The sequence below is a fragment of the Aedes aegypti genome, chromosome 3 (genome assembly GCF_002204515.2).
Source record: "Aedes aegypti strain LVP_AGWG chromosome 3, AaegL5.0 Primary Assembly, whole genome shotgun sequence".
NCBI lineage: Eukaryota > Metazoa > Arthropoda > Insecta > Diptera > Culicidae > Aedes > Aedes aegypti.
Genome location: NC_035109.1, coordinates 196,113,488 through 196,140,070, shown reverse-complemented (window position 1 = coordinate 196,140,070; position 26,583 = coordinate 196,113,488). Strand labels below are relative to the sequence as shown.

Below are 26,583 nucleotides of genomic sequence, written 5' to 3'. Positions count from 1 at the left end.
TCTTCTATTTTTGCAAGTAAATATGAGGAAAACATATCCAAACTTTATTGCAATCTACTACAGATGACACACAGGCTTCGTCGGCCTGTGTCACCAGAAAACAAAGATTTTTGACATTCCTAAGGTAACTTAGGTAAGTCAGACGTAAACATGCCAAAATGCTACCTTGAGAAACATCAGCTCTTACAGGAAGTCTTTCAAACTTTATAATTAACCGGAAGTGTACGATTTGACAGATAACTTTGGATTATTTTAACAATGTGTGTTGGAAAATTGAAGTTTTTTTTTTAATTTTACGATCAAGCCTTCATGCCAAACACTGTCGAATGTTTTTCTATGTCTAGAAGAGCAAGATCAGTAGAATAGTCTTCAAATTTGTTGGAACGAATCGAATTTGTTACACGTAAAAGTTGATGAGTGATCGAATGTCCATGTCGGAATCCGAACTGAACTGTTCATTGACAAAGCTTGAATTTTCGTTCATGTGGACCATCATTCTGTTCAAAACAGTGATGGAAAGTGGCAAACATTTCTGCTGAACTGGAACAAAAACAAAACCAAACGCTCTCGAGCGTCAGAGCGCTGGTTTACGCGCATCTGTCGTGCTCCCGAGTAACCGAAGCTAAAAGTGATTCGCGAACGTGTTCGGAGCTGTTCAGAGTCATATTGTACTTTTGGGAAAAGCTGTTTCCCCTTCGATATTTATGGTTTCTAAAGGTTTTTGACTACAAACTAGTAGTTTACTGTCGATTTGATGGTTATATAATTTATTTGTCAGTCAAAACCATAATTAATCACACCTTGCTGTGTTACTCATGAGTAAACGTTCCCGAGCTTGTTGCTACTTCTTTTGACATGTTCTCCCGAGCAGACGGGTGCAGACTTACTCACACCTAGCCAGTTCCCGAGTCTGTGCTGTTTGTTATGCGTTGGTATATACTCGTGAGCTGCTTCATGATGCGAACTTTTCCACTACTGGTTCAAAACAACCTTTTCAAAAAGTTTACTGACGGATAAAGTTCCGAATTCTCATTCACAATTCTCATATTTTTGCGAAATTATCCGTCAACAAGACAAATCGAAAATATGTAACCGCATACTTCCACAGCAATGAGAAGTTTATTTGGCAGTGTCCATTTATTACGTAACGCTAAAATTGACAATTTTCAACCACCGTTCGTAACGCTTTTTGTATGAAAAGTTTCAAATTTTAGTATGAGCCGTAACACTAGAGCCTGCTCCCCTTCTCCTCTTAGAGCGTTACGTAATTTGTAGATGTCGCCTTTTCTCATTCTCCTATCCATGGAGAACTTTTCCTGTATCTATCGCTACGAGCAGCAGTTGCTTTTTCGCACCAAAATAACCACTGCTTCCGTCAAGATGATGTGCTAGCATGATGTGCGTGCACGCATCGCGGTTGATTTTAGCAATGTTCTAGATTCCAATCTCATCTCCAGCACCAGTTTTTGTTTATCCACATAGTGATAATTCTCGGGAGAAGTTGATGAGTGAAAATGAAAAGGAAATTATCCCCAAAGTGGAATGATTATTGGTTACCCTCCATCGTGACTCTGGGGAAAATAAGTGTGAGCGAAAAAAAAAGTTCACGTGAGGAAGTGAAAAAGCATTCTCCTTTCGTGCGTAAAGTCATAGATTTCGCATAATTGATACGAAAATTCAGAACCCTGCCGATGGAGGAAAGCAAGCTGATTGAATGATGGCTAGAAGCTTCTGCAGAATTTTTGTCCGGTTTTAAAATTGGTATAACTATGGCGTTTTTCCATATGTCAGGAAAATATGCCAACTAACAAACATTTGTTAAATAAATCAACCAGGAAGTTTCTTGATGAGATGTAGAAAATTCTATCATCGCCAGGAGCTTTCATATTTTTGATTTTTTAATAATAGTTCTCACTTCTTCCAAATCAATCTTCCAGGCATTTTAAAAAACGTTCTCTTGATTGAGAATGTTTTCGAAGTCCTGAGTAACTTGATTATAAATTGGACTAGTGAGTCCTAAATTAAAATTGTGCGCTCTTCCAAACTGCATAGCAAGTTTTTAAGCTTTTTAATATGTTTTCCTCTTTTAATGCCAGAATTGGTTCCCGTAGTGTTTTTTTTAATTTTAATAGTTTCCGAAAGGGCCCCGTATTTAAAAATTTTATTTTCAAACTTTTTGTTTCCTAATTGAGTTAAAACGGTTTTTCGATTCCTTCGTGCAGAATCTAGATTTTTAACTTAATTTTCGGGCACATACATAAAAGCATTTGGGTTGGCTCATACAATCCCGTGCAAAAGTTTGGGTTCACCGCCTAAAAATCATACAAAAGTGTTCTGTCCATATCTCTGTGATTACACGTACAATTGAAACTCTCTATGGCGCATTCGAAAGGCAAAGAGTTATTCTTACTTCGTATGTATTTTTCCAAAAACATTTTTTGAATTTTGTAAACAAATTTTTTACTTGAAGTTGTGACATTAAAAAAAACACGCTGAAAAAACAGCATCTTCAGCATTGGATCGACCAAAGTTTTAAATCAAGATGTCATTAGAATTGTAATCTTATATTCTATAAAGAGCACTCACGAAAGTTTGGCTGAAAAATCTGAAAACTATTCAAAATCAATGAAATAGTCATTCAAGTCATCGTGCAAAAGTTTTGGTTCACCTCTTAGTATGATGTATGTATCGTGCAAAAATTTGGGTTTTGAGCCGCACAAAAATCATTTTTGTTAATATATTTGTCATTTTTCAACCGATTTCAATAGTTTATAGCTTTTTGAAACGCAAAAATGGCGCGTGCATAGTTTTCAGATTTTTCCGTCAAAATTTCGTAAGTGCTCTTTCTATTCTAAGTGCTTGCACAGCCAATATTGAAAAGCATCCTGGAAATACCTAGGTATTTTCTTGTCAGCATTAATATTTGCAGAATATCAAGGATATGGTACAAATATTAAAATGATCAGGCCTACTGTGCAGACTTTGGGGTTGAAGATAATCGAAAAACATCACGACGATCAGGTTATTCACGAATGAATATCATGATAGATGAAATATTTTCAATTGAAAGAAGGAAGAAACGGGGACAACCGTACCAACCGTTTCGATTCAGGGATATAGGTAATCGTTAGGAATGGCGTAGCTAAGAAAGTTAATGCACACTCCATCGTTGCAAGCTTTAGTTCTCCTGGGATGGGACAGACTAAATCCAAATAATTCATATTTAAAGAAGTAAATACCAAACAGTGCATTTGAATCTTATGTCAGAATGTCCATGTTTAATTATAATAGTTTTTAAAACGATTTTCAAAAACAAATTTTAACCCCACCGGTACGGGGCAAAAGTTCAAAACTAGTGTGGAGCAAAAGTTCGCTAAGTAAAACACAAAATATTGATATGTTTTGTGAGCATTACTGCTTCATGGCAGTCATGATGGTAAAATATAAAAAATATACGCTAAATTTTGATTGAAAATTGGCCAAACATAAGATTAATTGTAATATATCCAAAAATAGCTGTTATTTGCCAAACTAATACGAAATTTTAAATTTTGATGGCTTTTTTGTTCGATTATATTATATACTCCGCTCAATTTAGAGACAATGTGTACGTTGTAGGAAATTTGCAACTTTTTACCTGAGAAAATATATGGCTCTAACTTTTTCCCCACTATGGATCAAAAAACGGTTGAATGATCTAATACACCTCAACAGTAGACCATGATTTGTCTCTAGGTGAGGTTTGTATGTCTTCTCTTGTACACTGCTAAACTTTCATCACTAGTTCAAAGCAGTCTGGTTTAAATTTCCATTTTTTTTTAAAATACGGCTGTGGTGGAAGCTTTTCAAATATAAATGGGTAAAATAGCACACATAAAAAAAAATAAATTGAAAAGAAAGTTTTTTTTGTCGATTTTAGTGTATAAGAGCCTATTCTTGCTGAAACATTCGTCTTCTTCTTTCTGGCATTACGTCCCCACTGGGACAAAGCCTGCTTCTCAGCTTAGTGTTCTTATGAGCACTTCCACATTTATTAACTGAGAGCTTACTATGCCAATGACCATTTTTGCATGTGTATATCGTGTGGCAGGTACGAAGATACTCTATGCCCTGGAAAGTCGAGAAAATTTCCAACCCGAAAAGATCCTCGACCGGTGGGATTCGAACCCATGACCCTCAGCTTGGTCTTGCTTAATAGCTGCGCGTTTACCGCTACGGCTATCTGGGCCCCTCTTGCTGAAACATACACTGCCCATAACTGTATATTTGTCACATTCGACATGTTTGACAATTTGGAGTTAAAACCGGGGAGAGTCATCAAATGACAAATACTTTCGATCAACTTACTGAAATCTGTGAGACTGTTCTAGAAAATTCGAAAAAAATACCAGGTTGTTTTGTCACATTGGCAATTGTAACCGCATAACAGTCACATTGAGATTATACATGACCCTAGTAATGTAGTAGCAATAAAATTTCTATCAGAATTATTTTTTGACTATTCGCCCAATATGTGGTATGAGTTGTACAAAGTTTCAGCCTCAAATAAGCACTTTTGAGTTCCTAGTTATTTTTGGAAACTTTAGTTTCCTCCCATACTGTAATAAAATGCACACTTGGTATCCCATTTACTCAATGCCTAACTATATCAAATTTTCAGTCTTGCTCGTGTAGACTGATGTATTTTGTACCATACTATATTTTAGGCAGTGTGTCAGCATGTTTGTACTTCACAAGTTTTACCCAGAAAACACGATAAAAATAACTTTCAATTGCAACATTAATACAATTGAACCAATATTTCCATACAGTTTCTTGAGACAAAATCGCGTAATACCATCAATTTACTCAATTTACTAGAAAGCCTCAACACATGTTAGAGTAAACAAAGGCGTCAACTCACTGGCGCACAGTGGGACGAAATAAAAAAAGTGGGACATGTGTGTTTGCGCTGAAACTATTGGGTTTTAGCGTTTCGACATGTTCTACAAAGTTTCATCATTTGTTGAGTACTTAATTTGGAAACTGAAAAAATTTCACTTAAAGTGATATACACTGAGAAAAAAATAACTTTTTTAATTATTGTCAAAATTGAAAACTGTCTAAGAAAGTATTGTAGGCGACATTATTTCATGAAAGTTTGTCGAAGACGGAAATGTTCTATCTCCTACACTGGCGAAGTTTGGGGGTAAAAATGATGGGTACCCCCTTAAAACTCATATTTTCTCCCTAACTTCTAAATTTGTATTTTTGCATTTTTACAATGTTCTATAATGTTTAAGGTGCTGTGAAAATACACATTTTTGCCAAAGACACTGAAGGGCTAGCTCTTCATTTTGAAGATTTACGAACGATTTTCTGATTTTTTCACATCAAACTTAAGTGTGCATATCTTGTAAAGTTGCAAGTAGTAGCAGCTAATTTTAGCATCATGCTGTTCTTCAACCTATACCCTTTTAATATATGTATGAATAATTGCGGGATCAAGCAGGGCTCATCGCAGTTTGCTTAATTGAAAATTGTATTTCCTATAAATAAATGTATGTTTTCTAAATTTTAATTATTGTTTTTTTCTATCTGTTATTTTTTTATGTTTTGTTATGATATTTAACTCTTGGCCCATTTTACGAACGGCACATTTATAATGTTTACTGTTCAAGTTTCAATTTGACACGGTTGACAGTTGTTGTTTCCGTGAAAATTACTGGATTTTTTTTTCAAGTGTATCAGGCTTATTAATAGTTAAACACAGTTTTATTAATCCTTAAATACTCAATTTTGTCCCTATACTAGATACCGTCTGACACTTTTTGTAATTTTGCAAAGCTAGGAAATCAATACATATACAGATGTACAGCGCTATAATAGATATCTAAGCGATGTCATTGATAGGTATCATAACAAATTTGTATCTTTCTATGTTTTAATGTTCTTAGGAGTGAAATTCAATTATATTTCAATACTAAGATTGTAGTATATACAATCAAATTATACATTTGAATCAGTTGAACAGTTGATTTTAATCTTATAGCGGTATTTAATATACTTATAAAAATGTTGTCAGATACATGGAAACATAAATATTAATTTAAAAAATATAACTGTTCAAATTTTGACAAAAACTGTAAACCATAACATTTTATCATCGTTTAAAATGGGCAAACATTAAAAATTCCATAGCAAAATGAAAACAATACTCAAAAACTATACCACATAAATAAAAACTACAAAAAATATATGTTTAATTATAGGAAATACAATTTTCAATTAAACAAACTGCAATAAGCCTCGCTTGACCCCGCAATTATTCGTACATATATTAAAAGGGTATAGGTTGAGGAACAGCATGATGCTAAAATTAGCTGCTACTACTTGCAACTTTACAAGATATGCACACTTAAAATTGATGTGAAAAAATCAGAAAATCGTTCGTAAATCTTCAAAATGAAGAGCTAGCGCTTCAGTATCTTTGGCAAAAATGTGTATTTTCAAAGCACCTTAAACATTGTAGAACATTGTAAAAATGCAAAAATTCAAATTTAGAAGTTAGGGAGAAAATATGAGTTGTAAGGGGGTACCCATCATTTTTATCCCCTAACTTCATCAGTGTAGGAGATAGAACTTTTCCGTCTTCGACAAACTTTCATGAAATGATGTCGCCTACAATACTTCCTTAGACAGTTTTCAATTTTGACAATAATTAAAAAAGTTATTTATTTACTCAGTGTATATCACTTTAAGTGAATTTTTTTTTCAGTGTCTAAATTAAGTACTCAACAAATGATGAAACTTTGTAGAACAGGTCGAAACGCTAAACCCAATAGTTTCAGCGCAAACACACATGTCCCACTTTTTTTATTTCGTCCCACTGTGTGGCGTCATGAGCGTAAGCCGGCTGTATGAGCACAAATCAAAAGGGCTCAATAGCATTTGATAAAATATATTTTTAATTTCCTGAACATGTTTTTGTATGATTTTCGGCTGAAATGATAGTAATGAATATTCATTGTTATAAACCAATTTGTTCATCGACTTTTTGGACGATAAAATAACATATAATGCTTAACTTCATAATTTAAATTTGATTTATTGTTTGACAAAATGAAATTATGTTTTTCTTTTTATTTACTTTTTGAAGATGAGGCGTTATCAATTGGTCGTCTTTATCTTATAACATCATTATGAAATATTGCATGAAATGTTTTCGAAGAAAACGGTATTTTTTCTTTGCCTTCGGTATATACCGTGGTGGCAGTAAGGACAGACCTTTGGATGCAGAAATTGCGAGTTCGATGATTCGCGGTGACAAGTACTTTAATTGTGTTCGTTGGAAACATTACATTCCCATACTTATCGGTTGAATTCCGGAAGCTGAAAGCGCTTGAAAATACAGTGATGCTGTATGAAAATAGTAGTTTTACGAAGTGTGCTGTAAAAATCTAGTTCTGCAACGAGTTACGTACAACATTTTTTGCAATTTCGTAGAAGACCACTTGAGGGTATCAGAAATTATATCGGAATGCATTCATCATTATTTTACAATTTCTGAAAAAATGTTGTATTATGATTCATTACGCAACTCAAAACAGTTGCGTAATGAGAAAGCGTTGCGTAATGAATCATTACAGCACTGGTTTCAGTTGCGTAATGACTATTCCCGCACTGCATACTTCAGTGCAGGAAAGCAGGCCGTTTCATGACAGATTGGCGTGATGAAAAACAGCCTATTACGATGATAAATTACAAAAAATATTAACAGTAGCGAAATGGTTTAAATTATCATTTTCATCACAGCAAGCCCCGCATAAAAACACACGTCCCGAATCGAAAATTAGATTTTTGACTCTGGCACGCATTTAGTGGTTTCAAATTGTCATATTATATAATATTTTCGAAAATCTTCCGTAGTCAAAAATTACAAAGTTGACATAATAACATCGTAATTGAGACTTTTAGGTAAACATTTAAATGTGGTGCTAAGGGCATAAGTGCATTTTCGTGATTTTAGAAAACTCTACATAATTTTAATTGGGTTTTCAAATTGTTTTGATGATTTTAGAAACCTTAAACATGAAAAATCACATGGTGTAAACTTGTCTGTGCAGCCCGCAGTTCTATTAAAAAAAAAAAGATTTTTCCCGTAGTATGCTGTAACATGAGCAATCCAAGTTTTCTCGAGCAAAAACCAGACAATTTCAAACGTGAAAACGCTGAAAATGCTACTTAGTGCATATTTCACTTTGTAAGTCTTCTGGGTGACGAGTTTTGTAATCTGAAATATGCAAGACGACCTAAGTAACTTAAGTGCCTGCTATTATACAGCTGATATGCCATATATTAGCCAAAGCAAAGCGGCTATTGAAGTGAATCAAAAGTGCCAAGAATAGGATCCGACTTCGTATTGCCCAGTCAATTCCGTGAAACGAAACGAAACACGTGATCCAATATCCAGTTGCGATTGGACAGAATATCAAACATCTGTTTTAGACTAACATTTTTTTTTTCGAATAGCTTAATTTTGACCAAACTGTCCAGCGCATGGGTATATTTTCTCATTTGTAACTGTAGCTAACTTGATTTACTAAATTAGAGCAAGAAACCGCAATGTTGATGATACGATCGTTTACCACAAATTTTGTCTTAAATTATACAGCGAGCTTGTCACTTAGCCGAACAATATATGGAAGAATGAACCATATTTCCCAAGATATACACAATAACTTTCTATACAACTTCTCATCCCACCTACCAGACTAATCACAACCAGCTTGGGTACACCGCCAACTCGTTGAGCAGGGAACTAACCTTCACAATGGCCAGAGCAACTATTGCCCATAAAAACACTCGACTGCCTCCGGGGGGAAAACCGCTATTGGAGATTACACGCAGAAGCTCCACTAGTTGCTCTACGGGTTGAATTTGTGCTACATTTCAGTTTTCTCTGACCCGCTTCTCTAGTGTAAAGAATTCCGGCAATTGAAGCAGTACTCTTACCTTTCCAACCAGGGGCCAAAAACCGGCTAGCTATATGCGCGATTATTAGCATTTTCTCTCCCGTTTATTGACTTTTCTCGTGCGCTAGCGTTTTTAGTTGAGGGGGAAGCACTAGCGGTTTTATTCCCGTCCGGACGTAATGCACCGTGCTGCCAAGATGATTGCTTATGATTGCTGGTCCCATTTTCTTGTTAGGTTTATCTGATAACAAACAAACAGTGCTAAAACCAGCAATCATATTAACGTTATGGCTGGTACGAAACGAGTTCATTTAATTTTGCCAAATGATGTATGGCGATAAATGAAATCATGGCTTTGCGATGATGCATACCGAAACCCGCTAAAATGTGATAATGAAATCATCATTTCATTTTTTGGCGCGAAATGCTCATTCGTTTGCTGAATATTGTGCCGTTTGCCATTCAAATATGAGGTTCGGTAGGTATATCAAGTACCCACACAGCGCACACTGTAGCTTTCTCTGAAGTACATATTCGAAGAGAAAGAGAACGTGTAGCCATTCGAATTGACGGAGGTCTCCATAAAAGCGTGTAATGTACAAAGAAGTCAAAAGGGAGCGCGATCCGGCAATGGGGAAAAAGAGTGACTGTTGGTAATTGAATAAAAGTGGTTAGAAAATCAAAGGAAGTAAGCGCTTGTTGGAAGAGCATTTGTTGCTTTATGAGAAAATAAAGACTTTACGGTTTAAATGAGAGTCGAGCATAAACTGTCCTTCATTTCAATTCAAGACCAAAAGTTCAAGATACTTTTTAAGAATTTGAGTTCAGGTGCTTCTTTTTGGTGAGATGCAACACTTATTTGAAAATATACAAAGAACAAAGCAATTCAATACGACAAGTTTACGCTAGTATTTTAAACATAAATTCCTTTGAAATATAATAAGATGTAATAGATTTCAAGCAAATTTACTTTTTATTGGGAGAAACTAATGATTGGGATTCGAGTATGAGTTTTTCAATACTAAATAAAATCCCATTGCATATCTGTTCTCTATAACATTATAAATTTCAACAAATTCAATGCAGGACAATAAGTACAACGGTGAACCTTAAAGTGTCATGTACATCAAATTAAAAAAATATTAAGAATTAAATGATGAGACTCATTTTGGGACGAAATAAAATATCCCATGATCATTGTTTCAAAAATAATGATCATTGTTTCAAAAATAATTAATCCAAAGATCATTGTTTCAAAAATAGATTTGAGGCATTTTTCATCTTTACGATGCCCTTACATAAAAAATCGAATATAGGATTAAATTTTTATTTTGTTGCATGCAATGGAAGTGGGGAAAAAATACAATTGTCACGTCTGAAAATAACAAATAGTTATAGCGTTTCCAAATCTCCATCGATTTCTATAAAATTTGAATAGAAAGTCTTTTATTTACTCTAGTTTTTGAACCACCATAAAATTCATGACACATTTGTTTTGAATCGAGCTAGAAATCTAAATAAAAACCATCTGCCCCACCTTATGCTTTACATTTTTTTGAAGAAATGGTGAAGCAATTAATAATAGAAACATGACAGTGTTGGTGGAAAATTTATTTTTAAGACAAAGTTTTGATAAGTGGATTACATTTACAGTACTGTTTTCCAAACAAAAGGGTCAAGTTTGAAGGCTTGTATCCCGCTTTGCTACTTAACCGTAACTGGGAAATGATTTTGATTTTATTCATTTGTAAATTACCAGCTGTTCCAAACTTGCTGTTGAGTTATTGCAAATCTCCACAGACTATAATAATGGAGACTGGACCAAAGTGTGCGGCGGCTTAAAATGGTAAAAAAATGTTATGCTTTGTCATCTTTCTAAAAGTTTTGGTGTTTTATTTGTGGAAAACAGTCAATATGGAGCTGCACTTTTTTCAATTTTTGAAAGTAGTTCGTGTTAATTAAAGTTTGTTCAGTTCGGGATGTGACGTGCTAGCCAACCATTATGCAGTAATGTCACCCCTAAAGAACATACATTACACGAAAATCACCGGCACTCTCATCATCCCCTTTGAACGATTTTAACGTTCGATTCTGCTGGAGGTTGGATCCGGTGAGTTCGTTTCTATTTGGTTTTGCATGGTTTTGAACGTCATTATTTGCAAGGTAGTTTGAACGTCATTATTTGTTTCGAATAATGTTAGTGACGGTTAAGGTGACACGGAAGACCGTGTTATTTTCCCTATCTTTTGTCTCACTCTAAAAATTAACATCAAAACTTTGTGGAAGCAAATCTCGAGTTTTAGTGAACCGATGAAGCTGAAAATGTAATGGGTTGTGCACTACATATATTTTCATAGTGATACATTTACATACATATATATATCATAGTGATACATTTTTCGTACCGATATATGAAGTGGTTCTTGAGATTTTCTTCTTCAAATGGATAGGGTGATTATGATGACGTCCTTTGCGGCCTTAACGGAAATGATGATCTAGTAGTGATGTCAACGCTGTAGGGGAAGTGGTGGTACAATGAACAGGGGTGGTAAAATGAACACCGTGCCTTTTACCGAGGGAAAATAAATTTTTATCACGGACGGACGATTAAGAGCATAAATCGGATTGTTCGGGTTGATACGGAGGTCAATTGAAGTGAAATTATCAACGAAAATCAAGATTTTAGTAAACCACGTTTGAAAATTGAAACTGACGGAAATTTTAGCTCGGAGGTCTTGAGGTTTTCCAGTGAGGTGAATATCGTTATGATATGATGTCAAATCTAATACCTTTGGATTTCTTTTTGAATGGATCACAATCCTTAACGGATATATTTTCGGGAATGCAAAGAAAATTCTAAAAAATATTTGTTTTGCTCACGTTTTTTGCATGGTGTTCATATTACCACCAACAGCTGTTCATTTTACCCACATAGTGCAGGTAAAATGAACATTTGCATCGTTTGCTAGCAATAAAAATATGTGTAAATTTAGCTATTTTAGTCTGAATTCATGTCGCTGCTATAGATAACATCCCTATTCATGATGTTGTGTGAACGAACTATACAAATTCCTCGTTTTTCTATCAGAAACAAGATGATATCCTTAAGGTGTTCATTTTACCACCCCTTCCCCTATGGACAATTTTTGAACTGTGTGTAAAAGTTGATTGTTAAAGTTTTTCTAACTGCACGTTATGCGATAAACGATTTTTTTTTCAAGCCATTACACGTCACATTACATGATGTAAATACTGTAGTAGATTTACATTTATTTTTGTTGATTCATTTGCAAGAGGGTTTTTTTTTTGTTCGAGATCGCAGTAAGCTTTGCTAGCGACTGATCGCAAATTTGCTTCGTGACAGTAAATTTTCTCTAGTTTGTACCTCTGGACCAACTGAACAAAGTAAAAGTTGGTTGTCATGGCTACCTCAATGGTCCCTTGAAACGCATTTGCATTGGTTTTGTGTTCCATAGCTAGATATGCAATATTTGTGGTCGTCAAAAACTTTCATCAAGAACACTCATAAAATAAAAATATTTTTTTTTGAATTAACAATAATTTTTGAATAGTCGACATACCTTTGTCTACGTTTATAATGAAGCGATAAAAATAATTATATTTTAACTCAAAGTATCATGAATCGCATCACTTACTAAGATGAATCCTTCCTGCGATAACCGTGGAGATGCAGAGGTGACCTCGGTCTCTGGTAATAACGGTGGTCTCACTAACATCCCTCCCCCTCCTCGATGACCGTTAGGACGTGGCCAGCGCCGTTATTGACTGCATTATATTTTGAGCTCTCGAATTGTGCACATTGAGAATGATTAGCTAATCCCAAACCCCGTTCATTGGTTCTTATGTTTATCTCCACAAAGTGTAATAATGGAGACATTTTGATTTGAACATTATGTGGGTATCTTCAAATCATGATATTTAGAGAGACCCTTCTGCATTTCCAATATTTTCATGATCATTTCTATAAGAAAGCAATATTAGGATTATGAAAACTAATATTTGAAAATTTGTTTCAAAATGCCCGAAAAGTCATGTTATTTTTACTGACAATCATTTTTTTTATTTTCATTGTTTTTTTAACTTTCATAGCAACTTGCAAGTATTTAATCACCTCCAAACAAAAATTAGTACAAGTTTCCCAAAATAAGAAGGATTTTCAAATAGATATTATCGATAGAAATTTACCTCTCACGTGACATTGCCTAGTGGAGATATCGAGTTATGGAGAGCACGGTGTATGGAAATTTGAAGGGACCGAAAAATACATCGAGTTATAGAATATCGAGTTGTGTAGTTTAATCATAAATCTAGAAGGCTTCCAAACTTGGCTATTTTGTATGGAAAAACGAACATTGCGGTCTTTTGGCTTGCATGCCCTCTTTGTGATTTTTGGAAGTTAAATTTTTATCTAACAGGCTGTCCATTAGTCGTAAGAGAATTTTGGCGGTTTTTAGACCCCCTCTCCCATAACAAGATTTTTGTAAGAAAATTTAAAATAATCTATTTGGCGTGCAAGAAATCTCAACTTTTCCAACCCAGACAACCAGCGTTAGTGTAGTAACGATATACTTCGTAGATTGGATACTAGAAGCATTCGTGTCATTTGATAATCTCATCCGGACTGCTTTCGGGAACAAGGCTGGGGAGTAAACCTTGATCCAATCGTGAACAATGTTTCGAAAAGCATGAATAATGCTATTCCCTGCCACGTCCTGTACGTTACTGTAACTTGGAATAAGAGAAGGAAATTTTGATGTAGCACTTACTTAATGAGAGGCTACCGACTTTGCGACACTCTCATAAGTGCTACGGAAGAGGAGGTTGGGAGAACTAGAAGGTCAGGATTCGCCTGAAAACCTAGCGATAGATCCAGAGCATTTGTAGTTCAAGCGTTGTAAATTTAATATTTTGAATGCAGGCAATCAAAAGAGAACATTTGCTTCATTAACTTGGTTGATAATTGAATACTGCGGAGCACTACTCGGTTTCTTGGTTATGATGATTCAGATCTGTTTTCCTGCTCAGAAGAACTGTTTCCTATAGAAATAATTGATGGTTAAAACATTGAAAAAAATCGTGATTACAAAGTTTACTTCGATTACACGGACATATTAAAGCATGTAAAATGACGTAAATTTAAGCCACAAATGACGTAATTTTCCGTCTCATAGAACTGAATATTGTTCGGATTGCAAACATTTTCAGTTACATGGACTTATTTTTACAAAAATGACGTATTTTTAGGTTTAAATAGCATCTAATTTACGTAATTTCAGTTTTTACATCGAGTATTTTGCTAACCATGAAATTTTCGACATATGTAGTATAAGTTTTTTCTCAGTGTGTACCGAACAATCAATGTCGATCTTCAAATATGAGAAAAAAAAACCTTTACGAAATGAACACGTAACCGTCGCACCAGAACTATCTTTGCTGAGAAAATATGTTTTTGTGTTCCCAGCTGCATTATTGAATCTTCTGTGATTACAACGCGGAACACGTTTTTGTCTCAAGCATGAAAACACCGCTATTTACTTAATTAAGGATTACTGAATCCATTGCCGTTTTCAAAAATACATAACACGTCTAGTTTTTGAGATGTTTCCTGTTGAAAAAGCAAAATTTTACTATATCAGCCAACTTGCATGCAAGTTTGCCAGCTTGCATGGCAATTTATTTGCTCAATTTGCCACAGAATTCAAACTTCATGCATTTAACAGCACTTATTACAAGAGTTCTTCATATTTTCGGTGCTTAAAAGTTATTTTTTGATGGTTCAGAAAAGTATTGTATTTTGCCATATAAGAGAAACGAAGAATTTTGTAGGGAGACAAGCAAGCATGTAGAATAAATTGATTTAATCTAAAATTAATCGTTCAATTTCCACCAAATTATATCTAAAATGAAAATTCAAGTCCTATTATGCATGCTTGGTGGATAAGATTACAAAAAAGTTTGCTAATACATACTTTAAATTTTATGTATACATCAACAAAACCATTGTTTTTTACAACTTTGGTGACCTGTAGCTAAAAATTGTGACGTGTTTGGCATAAGATTCAGCAACCCCAAATCTACTAGAGACACATAATTTGGTTCTTGAGACACGCAAAAATGTCATTTTTGTTACGCTGTGTAATCTGTGCGTTAGCTAAGGATTGAAATTCAAGAGTTGACTAGAGAAGATTTTTTTATTAATTTGTTACTTTAATTATCTTTAAATGGTTACGTCGTTTTATCCGTGCAATCAGTGAGTTTAAGGCGAAGAAGGCCATCATTGAAATTTGTACGCGTCGTTGATGATTGTTGCTAATTCATCTCGCAATTTCGAATCAAAGAAAATTGATTGGTTTTGCGCTGACACAGCTGAAAAAGTATCAACATACTTTATGCATGTTAGCGCGTACACTGATACATTTTCAAGTCAATATAAACTATCAAGACTGAGTTTTATAACTTTGAAATGCAAGCTGAAAAGTCATCATTGTTGCCAAAACGAATGACGGGCTACTTAGCCTTAATGAACGATTATATGGATGAATTGACGTAAATACCAGATCACTGTCATAGCAACCTGGTTCATACGCTAAACTATCCGTCTACGTACTGGGTTTCTTCGGATATGTTGGTGTATGTGCTCATGTTAATTCGTTTTCCTCGTATAGTTCAAATATTTCAGAACAAATAAGAGCTGTTCGCACGTCCAACCAGTGTATTATTAGGTGAAGAATGTATATCAATGGAAAACTACATTTTGGTCATATTGGCGCTTACGTCGACTATGCAAATATGAGCATACATCGATCTAATTCCTACCAAAATGCGATTCATAAAATGATGGAACAAACTCACCGGATAATTCAATGAAACATGTGTAATCTGTAACCTCCGGTTTCACCCTAAACGCTACTATACTGCCCATAACTGCATATTTGTAACATTAGACAAAAGTAGGCATTGAGTAAATGGCAATAGAAATTTGCATTTTATGGCAGTATGGGAGAAAACTAAAATGTCTAAAAATTACCAGGAACTCAAAAGTGCTTATTTGAGGCTGATATTTTGTACAACTCATATCGCATACTAGATGAATAGCCAGAAAATAATTCTGATAGAAATTTCATTGGTATTACATTACGAGGCTCATTTATAATCCCAATGTGACTGTAATGCGGTTATAATTACCAATGTGACAAAACAACTTGGTATTTTTTTCGAATTTTCTAGAACAATCTCACAGATTTCAGTAAGTTGATCGAAAGTATTTATCATTTGATGACTCTCCATGGTATTAACTCCAATTTGTCAAAAATGTCGAATGTGACTGTTATGCAGTTATGGGCAGTATAATCCTAAACACTACTAAAATCTAGGTCTTCGTGGCCGTGCGATTAGTGTTACCAATCATTAAGATGCATCAAGCAAGGGGTATGGGTTCGATTCCCGCTTCAGTCCGGAAAACTTTTCGTAAGATATGTATTTCAACTGTGCCGTTGTATAGTTTAATGCTTCCGTTGTAGGGCAAATCGTCCACTGGAAGCATTCACGTGTCGGTGTCTTATTTAAACACTACGACAGCTAAAATCTATCAGAATCACGGAACTAAAAAACCATTTAGAGAACGAACATAGATAAAATATATTTGTATCCATTACCGAAATAGAATCTAACAAATACTTCATTTGTAAATTTCATACCAACTTCTGACTGCTGAATTCTTCAGCCTTATTGAAAGTATTATTAGAAGCCTTATTAGAAGTAAACATATTACCTAATGCAGATATATTTCGAAATGTTCCGTTGGAGAAGAGGCGAAATTAAAATTATGTCTATTCGCAGCAATTCTGTCATGGCAAAAATTATAACGGTTACCTATCCCAGCGGTAGAGAGCAATTTCCAACAGTGGGATATATGGTTGCTCCCACAATTTGCACACACAAACTTTTTGGTATTTTCTCTTACACTTGTCTTGCCATAGCGTGAAAAGAACCTTTCACTTTTGATCTCTTCGAGTGATTTATCATAACTTGAGAGACCTGCCAAGACGACCTTGAACAAGTGTTCAGTTTTGTCGTCGTAAGTTGAAAATGTTTGTCTCTTCCCTTCAAGATGGTTTTTCAGAAGTATTTATTGCTCATTTCAATAACATTTTCAACTTGATCAAGTTTGAACCTTGCAAGGTATCCTGCATGGGCATGATTATTAATAAAGCAAAAATTAACCAAAGAACGAAAATCGTGGATAATTATTCGTAGCGAATTATGGATACAATTTGTATGCGTGAAGAGCGATTCCAACAGTGGGACATATGGTTGCTCCCACATTTTGAACACACCAAATTATTTAAGTATCGTCTTTCACAGGACAGGCTTCCATAGCGTGTTAAAAATCTTTCAAGGGGACCTTGAACAAACGTTGAGTTTTGTCCTCGTAAGTGGAAAACTTACCAAATATTTGAGAAATATTTCGCAATCTGGCACATCGCGGCGATTCCCCTCTTCGTGATTAAGAAGGTAATCTTAATGCCGTTCAACTTCTTTTGCCTAAATCTACCAAATTCCGAAATGTTGACGGCATCGTTTATTACATCACTTGAATCGAAAAGTCTAAGCTAGCAGCTGCTTGTATATGTTGCTCGGAAAATTTGTCAAATGCATGGAATTGATTTTTCATGTCGATAAAGTTTTCATACTTCAACCTTGAAAGAAAGCGAGCGTGCCTTTCTTTGCCTTTCTTTTGATTTTCACCACTGTTAGCGACAGTTTTGAAACCCCTTCTTGGAAAGAAGCTGTGAATTCCGAGATTTTTTTCCATTTGTACGTAGTGGTAACGGTGATCAAGAAGGATTATCACCTCTAACAAAATGTACTTCCGACAACGAAAGCTTCCGCCACTGTGATTTATACCCTTGAATATAATTCCGATTCACACATCTAGAAACAAACCAATGGAAAACATGAAATCCCTACATGCAATAGCACTAATCTCTTTTCGTTTACTTTCAGATTTCTCCTACATTTGTTATGAAAACGCGCATATCCAGGGATATGATAGCATCATTTTTACTGCTATGCCTGGCAGTAAATTTTGCTGCCGGGCGAATAGCATTTGAAAAGTTGACGGATTTTGACTTCCAAGGAACAACTTATTACAGTGTGAAAAACCTTTCGCTATACGAGTGCCAAGGATGGTGTCGCGAAGAACCCGATTGCCAAGCAGCCGCCTTCAGGTAAGTGTTATTGAGAAGATTCATTTAGGATCATGGGAGCTATGGGCATGTCCAATCAAATCATATCCGATCTGCTACAAAATGAATAAAAAAACAGTCTGAACAGTACAGTCGGGTCTCCTATTAAACGCATTCCTATAACGTGCACTCCTATTACGCTCACTCCTATAAGACACACCAGAACGTTATAGGAGACCCAGGGCTTATGGGATTTCATCACTTTGGGGGTGTCGTTGAATATCTCGTATGCCAAAAGAGATAGCACAGTACTGTCTTCGGCGAAGTTTCAGTGCTAAGTACGATCTACCTTTAGGAGTTGATGATTTTAGTTGAGAACTTGGCCGGTAGGGGCGCTTTTTCTGATTTGCACTATATGAACCATGAGGGATAAGAATGCAAAATTTTGTAACATATGATATCTCTAGATCCTGATGTTTTGGAAGGTTGGTGTCTTCGGAAAAGTTGTTTAGTAGCTCAAGGGCTGATATGCGGTGGTCATTCTGATACGGAATTACGCCACCAGGCGGCGCTAGTGGGCATGGAATTTTTGTTTTGCGCATAGCTCAGTTGCCTGACCACTTAGAAAGATGGCGTCTTCGGCAAAGTTGCTCAGTATTACAAGGACTAACATTATTTGAGCCAAACGTTTCGCAATTTTCCCACTTGGCGGCGCTAGTGAGCATTGAATTTTTGAGTTGCACATAGCTCAGTAGCCTTACCACTTAGAAAGATGGCGTCTTTGGCAAAGTTGCTCAGTATCACAAGGGCTAACATTATTTGAGCCGAAAGTGTCGAAGTTTTGCCGTTAGGCGTCGCTAGTGAGCAAACAATTTTTGTTTCGCGGATAGCTCAGTAGCCTGACCACTTAGAAAGATGGCGTATTCGGCAAAGTTGCTCAGTATCACAAGGGCTAACAATATTCAAGCCGAAAGTTTCGAAATGTTGTCACTTGGCGGCGCTAGTGAGCAAAGAATTTTCGTTTTGTGGATAGCTCAGTAGCCTGATCATTTAGAAAGAAGACGTCTTCGGAAAAGTTATTCAGTACCACAAGGGCTAACATTATTTTAGCCGAAAGTTTCGAAATTTTAGCACTAGGCGGCTCTAGTGAGCAAATAATTTTTGTTTTGCACTTATCTCAGTAGCCTGTTCACTTAGAAAGATGGCGTCTTCGGAAAAGTTGTTCAGTACCACAAGGACTAACATTATTTGAGCCGAGAGTTTCGAGATTTTATATACAGTCATCTCTCCCTCACTCGATATTGAAGGGACCATCGACTTAGGGAGATATCGAGTTACAGAACACAAAAGCAGTGCAACAGCGTTCCAAGAGACCATCGAGTTAGCCATGAAAACCAACTTTTACAATGGTTCTCTAACTCGATATCGAGATACGGAATATCGAGTAAGGGAGAGTTGACTGTATATACGTGGAAATCGTGAGAAAAAGTTTTTTTTAGGATTAAATTATCGTTATGAAAAAAAAAGGTTTATATTTTAAAAATATTCAAACAAGAGTGTCGTCTAACTAAAGCGATAATGCCAGTCCTAGTTATCTCATTAAGATTGTTAGCGAATGGATTTCCCAATTCATTAATAATGACTGACATTCCAACCTAACTTCATTTCTATCCAATCCATATCTTGGAAAATGTGGAGTTCATGCAATGACGAAATAAAAATAAACACACATATTATTTTCTTTGATTCATATAAATAGCTAACGATCACACATTTGAGTAGTAAACGGATCCTCACTCTTTCTCATATAAAAAAATTGATCAAAAATTCTCCCGATCCGTCGAAAATACTAGGATATTAGCCACACTTTTATCCGATTGTAAAAAATAATGTATGTATATTTCTCTAGGCACTTTTACCTAAACGTGACAATGCGAGGAAAATCGATAGCCCTTGTCATACTGAACAACTTTGGTCAGGCTACTGAGCTATCCGCAAAACAAAAATTCTTTGGTCACTAGCGCCGCCTAGTGGCAAAATTTCAAAACTTTTGGTTCAAATAATGTTAGCCCTTGTGATACCGAGCAACTTAGCCGAAGACGCCATCTTTCAAAGTGGTCAGGCTACTGAGCTATGCGCAAATCAAAATTTCAATGCTCACTAGCGCCGCCCAGTGGCAAAATTTCGAAACTTTCGGCTCAAGTTATGTTAGCCCTTGTGATACTGAGCAACTTCGCCGAAGACGCCATCTTTCTAAGTGGTCAGGCTACTGAGCTATCCGTGAAACAAAAATTCTTTGCTCACTAGCGCCACCTAGTGGCAAAATTTCGAAACTTTTGGCTCAGATAGCCCTTGTGATACTGAGCATTTTTGCCGAAGACGCCATCTTTCTAAGTGGTCAGGCTACAGAGTTATCCGCGAAACAAAAATTATTTGCTCACTAGCGCCGCCTAGTGGCAAAATTTCGAAACTTTTGGCTCAAATAATGTTAGCCCTTGTGATACTGAGCATTTTTGCCAAAGACGCCATCTTTCTAAGTGGTCAGGCTACAGAGTTATCCGCGAAACAAAAAATATTTGCTCACTAGCGCCGCCTAGTGGCAAAATTTCGAAACTTTCGGCTCAAATAATGTTAGTCCTTGTGATACTGAGCAACTTTGCCGAAGACGCCATCTTTCTAAGTGGTCAGGCTACTGAGCTATGCGCAAAACAAAAATTCATTGCTCACTAGCGCTGCCTAGCGGCAAAATTTCGAAACTTTCGGCTCAAATAATGTTAGCCCTTGTGATACTGAGCGACTTTGCCGAAGACGCCATCTTTCTAAGTGGCCAGGCAACTGAACTATGCGCAAAACAAAAATTCAATGCTCACTAGCGCCGACTGGTGGCGTAATTCCGTATCAGAATGACCACCGCATATCAGCCCTTGAGCTACTGAACAACTCTACCGAAGACACCAACCTTCCAAAACATCAGGATCTAGAGATATCATATGTTACAAAATTTTGCATTCTTATCCCTCATGGTTCATATAGTGCAAATCAGGAATAGCGCCCCAACCGGCCAAGTCCTCAACTAAAAGGATGATCCTCAACTCCTAAAGGTAGATCGTACTTAGCACTGAAACTTCGCCGAAGACAGTACTGTGCTATCTCTTTTGGCATACAAGATATTCAACAACACCCCCAAAGTGATGAAATCCCATAAGCCCTGGGTCTCCTATAACGCCCCCCAACCATGTGTCTAATAGGAGACCTGACTGTAGTTATTTCCTTTTTGCAAATACATTATTAGACCAATCAATGATATACTGATATCTCGAAAATGGCATGTCTTACAATACGTTCCATATGGCAAATGTGTCGTTCGTTCATAATAGGAAACCCAGATATAAAGAATGTAAAATGGCTCTGAAGGCATTAATGAACCATTGGTGTACATCTCAATGTACACCAGTAGTATTGGAGATAATGTTGTAAGACGTAGCGAATAAGCTTTTCCGACCATTTCTACGTTACTATCCATATTTAAAGAAATATGTTTGAGTTATAAGCGGCACTAGAAAAAGATAAAAAAAATATGGATTTCCATAGTTTTTCTAGCGGACTTTGGGGCAAGTGTGCCATAGGGGCAAGTGTGCCACCCCTGCTTTTTATAAAATCTACAAAATATATTTTATCTTTGAGTTCAACAATATGTTCCCTAATAGTTCACTATACAATGATCAAAATATGATGAAAATTGCTCTATTTTTCACGTATTTACATCGACTTTTGTAAAAACAACCAAATTTGAGTAGATTCTTATAAGATTTCCTTGTTTTTAAATAGCATGGTGAAAGGTAAATAATTAACAGATTTTTCTAACGTACTGCCCATCGTGAAAGTATTCAAATGCGTAAGTCATGGTGGCATTTGAACGAAAAAAGTATTTAGTTTTACATGCGAAATCCAGCTTGGTTGAAATCTATACTTATTGGGGCAAGTGTGCCACCTATATGGTAAAAGGAGATTGTTGGAGTGAAATTTATGAAAATGTAAACTACATCAACAAAATCATAACAATAAACAAAAATGAGGCCCCAGTAGCGGTTTCTGAAGTATAGTAGGGGAATAGCTGATATTTTTGCCCCCCAAGGGATTTTTTCTCAAAATATTCAAAAATAATATGTTTTTTGGCGTATTAAGCACCGTTTTAGTTATCTACAACAAGATTTTACCCTTATTTAGTGCTGATGTAGTGTAATATTTTATATATCCGTCGTAATATAAGGGTAATACATATATCGTATTGAATGGAGACAAAAATAACCATTTTAGTTATTGGAATTGACCAGTAGAGAGTTCCACATGTGATTAACCTTGTTATAAAGCAGCACCTTATGACGGTAAACTTAAAAATATTTCTTAAATTATCTATTAGCCTCTGCTTTGTAAGTAGTATTTATAAGAAATAATGAAAAAATCATTAGAAGTAGAATTACATGCGATGTTCATTCGGTGGCCGTCTTGCCCCATAGAGGTGGCACACTTGCCCCATAGAGGTGGCACACTTGCCCCATAGTGTTGAAAAAATGGTTATTTTGGATGATATTTGAGAAGCCCTAAAACTAATACTTTTTGAAGTTATTTTCTTTTTAAATGGCACAGTGCTTAAGGAAATATGTGAAACTAACACAATAAGGCTAAATTGGAAGGTTTTGTAAGTTTTAGACAAAGTTAGAGAACAATTTGCTTAAGGTGGCACACTTGCCCCAAATGCCGCTAGTGACAGGCAAATCACAAAACCGACTGAGAAGACCAACCGTGCGTCTCCATGAATGTGTACTGAACTGTTCTGAAATGAAGTAGACGCATATCTACCACTTGCAAACCTTTCTCATAATTTGTGTCAAATCATAGGTTTCAATGCAACATTTGACATCATTGACACAATGGAGCAGGCTGCTTATCTCTCATATGTTATTTCTATTGGAGAAAGAGGGGCATAATGACCCTTCGACGGCAAACGCCAACTGATATTACCTTTGAGCATTGCATGAGGGCACACCGCAATGCATCGTTCGTTTCTGCGATGAGAAGGAATGCAAGAGACGTAGGGGCGCCTGGGGTAATATGCACCACTTAAGGAAGATGTGCCGAAATGAACACTAAACAACATGTATATAGTGTTTTAATATACGAATCTAGTTGGTTTGAGTTCACCCTACATGGTGTTGACCGAGTTTTCATCATTATTACGCTAGATTGTTGAAAAATTTAACTTTTTGTCAAACACTACTTTTGCGTGAATTTTGATTGATGCTGGGGCACGATGCACCGCTTTTTAGGGCAGAACGCACCACACCATTGAAGCAAGACGCACCTAAACAAAGGGGAATTATGCACCACAACATTGAGGCAAGATGCACCATCGTGTTTTAATCGTCATTTTAGTTATCGAAAAAAACACGAGTTTTCAATGATTTTCGCTATAAGATGATGCAATTGTACATAAAAACGTTAGTAAAGACTTCAAATGACATAACTTTCATGATTGTAGTTTATTTTGGAATGGGTCGTTCTGCTCCGACTAATGGAGTGCATGTTGTCCCAATCGAGAACTCAACGGAAAATGTTATGGAAAAAGAAATCGTTGTGTTATTTCGTCAAATTATCACATAAACAACTTACCCAGTCTCCAATCATCTGTTTTATGTTAAAAGGTTGTAAAAATTCTCAATTCATCACTTGCAAAACAACAAGTGAAATGATCGGGAAAGTTACATCAGAATCGTGCTTTTGTTGTTCTATCTCCCTGTTAAGTTTTACAAAATGTATCAAATTCTCAGGGTGTCAACCATTTGCAGCCTTTTATCAATCTGCACAGTGTTTTTCACTCAAAACAAGTTTATTTCAGTGAAATTGACAAGGTGCGTTAAGGCTAAGTAGCCCGTCATTTATTTTGGCAACAATGATGACTTTTCAGCTTGCATTTCAAAGTGATAAAACTCAATCTTGAAAGTTTATATTGACTAGCAAAAGTATCAGTGTACGCGCTAACATGCATAAAGAATGCTGATACTTTTTCAGCTGTTTCAGTGCAAAACCAACTGAATTTCTTTGATTCGGTATCGTGAGATGAATTAGCAACAATCATCAACGACGCGTACAAATTTCAATGACGGCCTACTTCGCCTTAAGCCCCGGAAGTGAATATTACCCCAGGAACCCATATGGTTCTTAACTTTTATAGTCTGAACGTACAATTCGAGTATTCATCAATTAAGTAAAAAAATTCTCCTAGATTTCTCCACCAACTTTGCTCGTTGACCTTTTAGGAATGAGGTTTTGAACTAGTTTTGAAATCTATCTTAAGAAATGGAAATGGACACGTGATTCCAAGGTTATTCCGCAACGTAGCAAGGTAGGTTTTTGTTTTGAAGCTAAGGTTGCTGCACATCCCTTTTTGGACGATCCATCACAAAAGGGTTCTACAATTGGATAAAATCCTGTTTTTTTAATTAAATAACACGATAGAGTGTGTTTGTGCTACTACTTTTGCAAATTTTTCCGCTCAAAAAACGACTGTATCTCGAAAACTTATTCAAACAGCCTCAAGTCAGAAAAATAAACAAACTTGCTTTATCAATCCTACGTGTTTCACAGACGTTTCGCTCTAAACAAACACGATTTTCACACTAGAACGTTTAATTTCAGGATTTACAAAACAACGTAAGTGAAACTTTCAACTTTCGCAACCTAACCATTATTTTCATCGCTCCCTTGTATGGAAAGACAAAGTGACTTAACCACGAATCAAACACTACTTAAGTCGATTTTACATTGGTACAAAAACGTCGTAAATAACTGAATGAAACAGCTTATCATTTTGTCATGCAATTTGTGTGGGCAGCATTAGAAACTATCTAGTATTTTAACGCGAGCTGATAGCATGCAAAATTTAAGCGATGTATACAGTGAAAAAAATGTTAAAAAGGGGATTCATTTCGAAATAGTTTTAGAAGACAGGTTGTAATTCTTTCTAATTCATTTTCTCAAAACCGTTTTAAAGTTACTTACTTCGATTCGAAAAAGTTATTAAGATTTCATATTCAAACTTTGGTCATGTTTGACTTTCACTTGGATGATTAAAGCACCATAGGGGTTTTACTTTTTATACTGGTATTGTTCCTATCTGACATTTTGGATAGGACACGGAATTTGAGTTCAAACCAAAAGGTGTGACAAATCGCAAAACCCGGTAAAAATCTTGTTTGGATCTAAACAATCAAAAATCATTCAAAAATTGAGTAAACATGTGTTTATGACCCAAACTTAAGTGTTTGGAGTTTGAAAATGGTTGTTACGACCCTTAGTGATGGACATATATTTATGGCAAAGATGAAAAATCATCCGACCCGAAAGGGTTACAAAACAGATAAAAAAAAGGACATTTTGATGGGTTTTGGCCACATTGGGCACGTGCCGGGATATTCACGTTTATATCCGCTCTGAAATCTACATTGCGATTTACCAAAGTTCATGATTATTAAATGAAGGCTTTCTTTGCCAAAGCAGCCATTTTCGCATCCATGTGGCAGACACGATAATACACTATGCCCAGGAAAGTCAAGCAAATTTCCATTATGAAAAGATGCTTGACTAAGCAGAATAGTATTTTTTCCTTTATTAGTATCATTCCAATAATTACATTTGTTTCCGGTGTTAGGCAACACTATCATCCTAATTTAATAAAACTAAATTAAGCATTTATTAACATTTTGTTGTTGTTGTTTTGGATCTTCACGGTATTAAAACAGCTAGTTCATATTGATACAGCATACAACATGACCGGCCTGGTTCTTCTGACAGATTTAGTGATTATCTGTTAACAAGTGGATACAGACATTTTATATATTTGTTGCATATGGCTTGAATGCCCTCAATGTGATTTGAAAAAGTTATTTTTTTTATCTAGCATGGGCCCCAGATACTTTATTTCATCTGACCAATTTATTGGAACTCTTTCCATCGTGACAACATGTCTACTTGAAGGTTTAAAATCTTTTGGTTCTGATGCATTCTTCTCCTCGCTTACACTCAAACATAGTAACATGTTATGGAAATATTTCATCAAACGTGATAATTTTATTATTTTAAAATTTATAATCATTTCGTGTGTTCAAGTAGTTTGACATCATATGTATCTTGATGTTAAAACATTCAAAAGTATTCAAAATGTGAAAGTTTTCGAGAATTTACATATGACCAAATAGGGAACCACTATAGCCATAACTGGTACACTTTCCCTACTTGTGTTTGTTAAATTACAAAAGAAAATCAATGAGGAACTGAAACGATTTTTTTATGTTTGAGGGCAGTTATTTTAAGAACAACTAAGAGATGTTCTCCAATTATAAATAACTTGCAAGTACAAACAC

The 26,583-nt window shown here is 35.7% G+C and overlaps 1 protein-coding gene across 1 annotated transcript in view; it reads left to right on the top strand.

Annotated features, from left to right (window-relative positions):
* Positions 1 to 26,583, top strand: part of LOC5569003 — a 103,490-nt gene that overhangs the window by 29,523 nt on the left and 47,384 nt on the right. The window contains exon 2 of the mRNA XM_001652605.2: positions 17,982 to 18,205. Coding sequence (XP_001652655.2) covers positions 18,000 to 18,205 — 206 coding nt within the window. The 5' untranslated portion in view covers positions 17,982 to 17,999. The remainder of the gene's footprint in view (positions 1 to 17,981; positions 18,206 to 26,583) is intronic.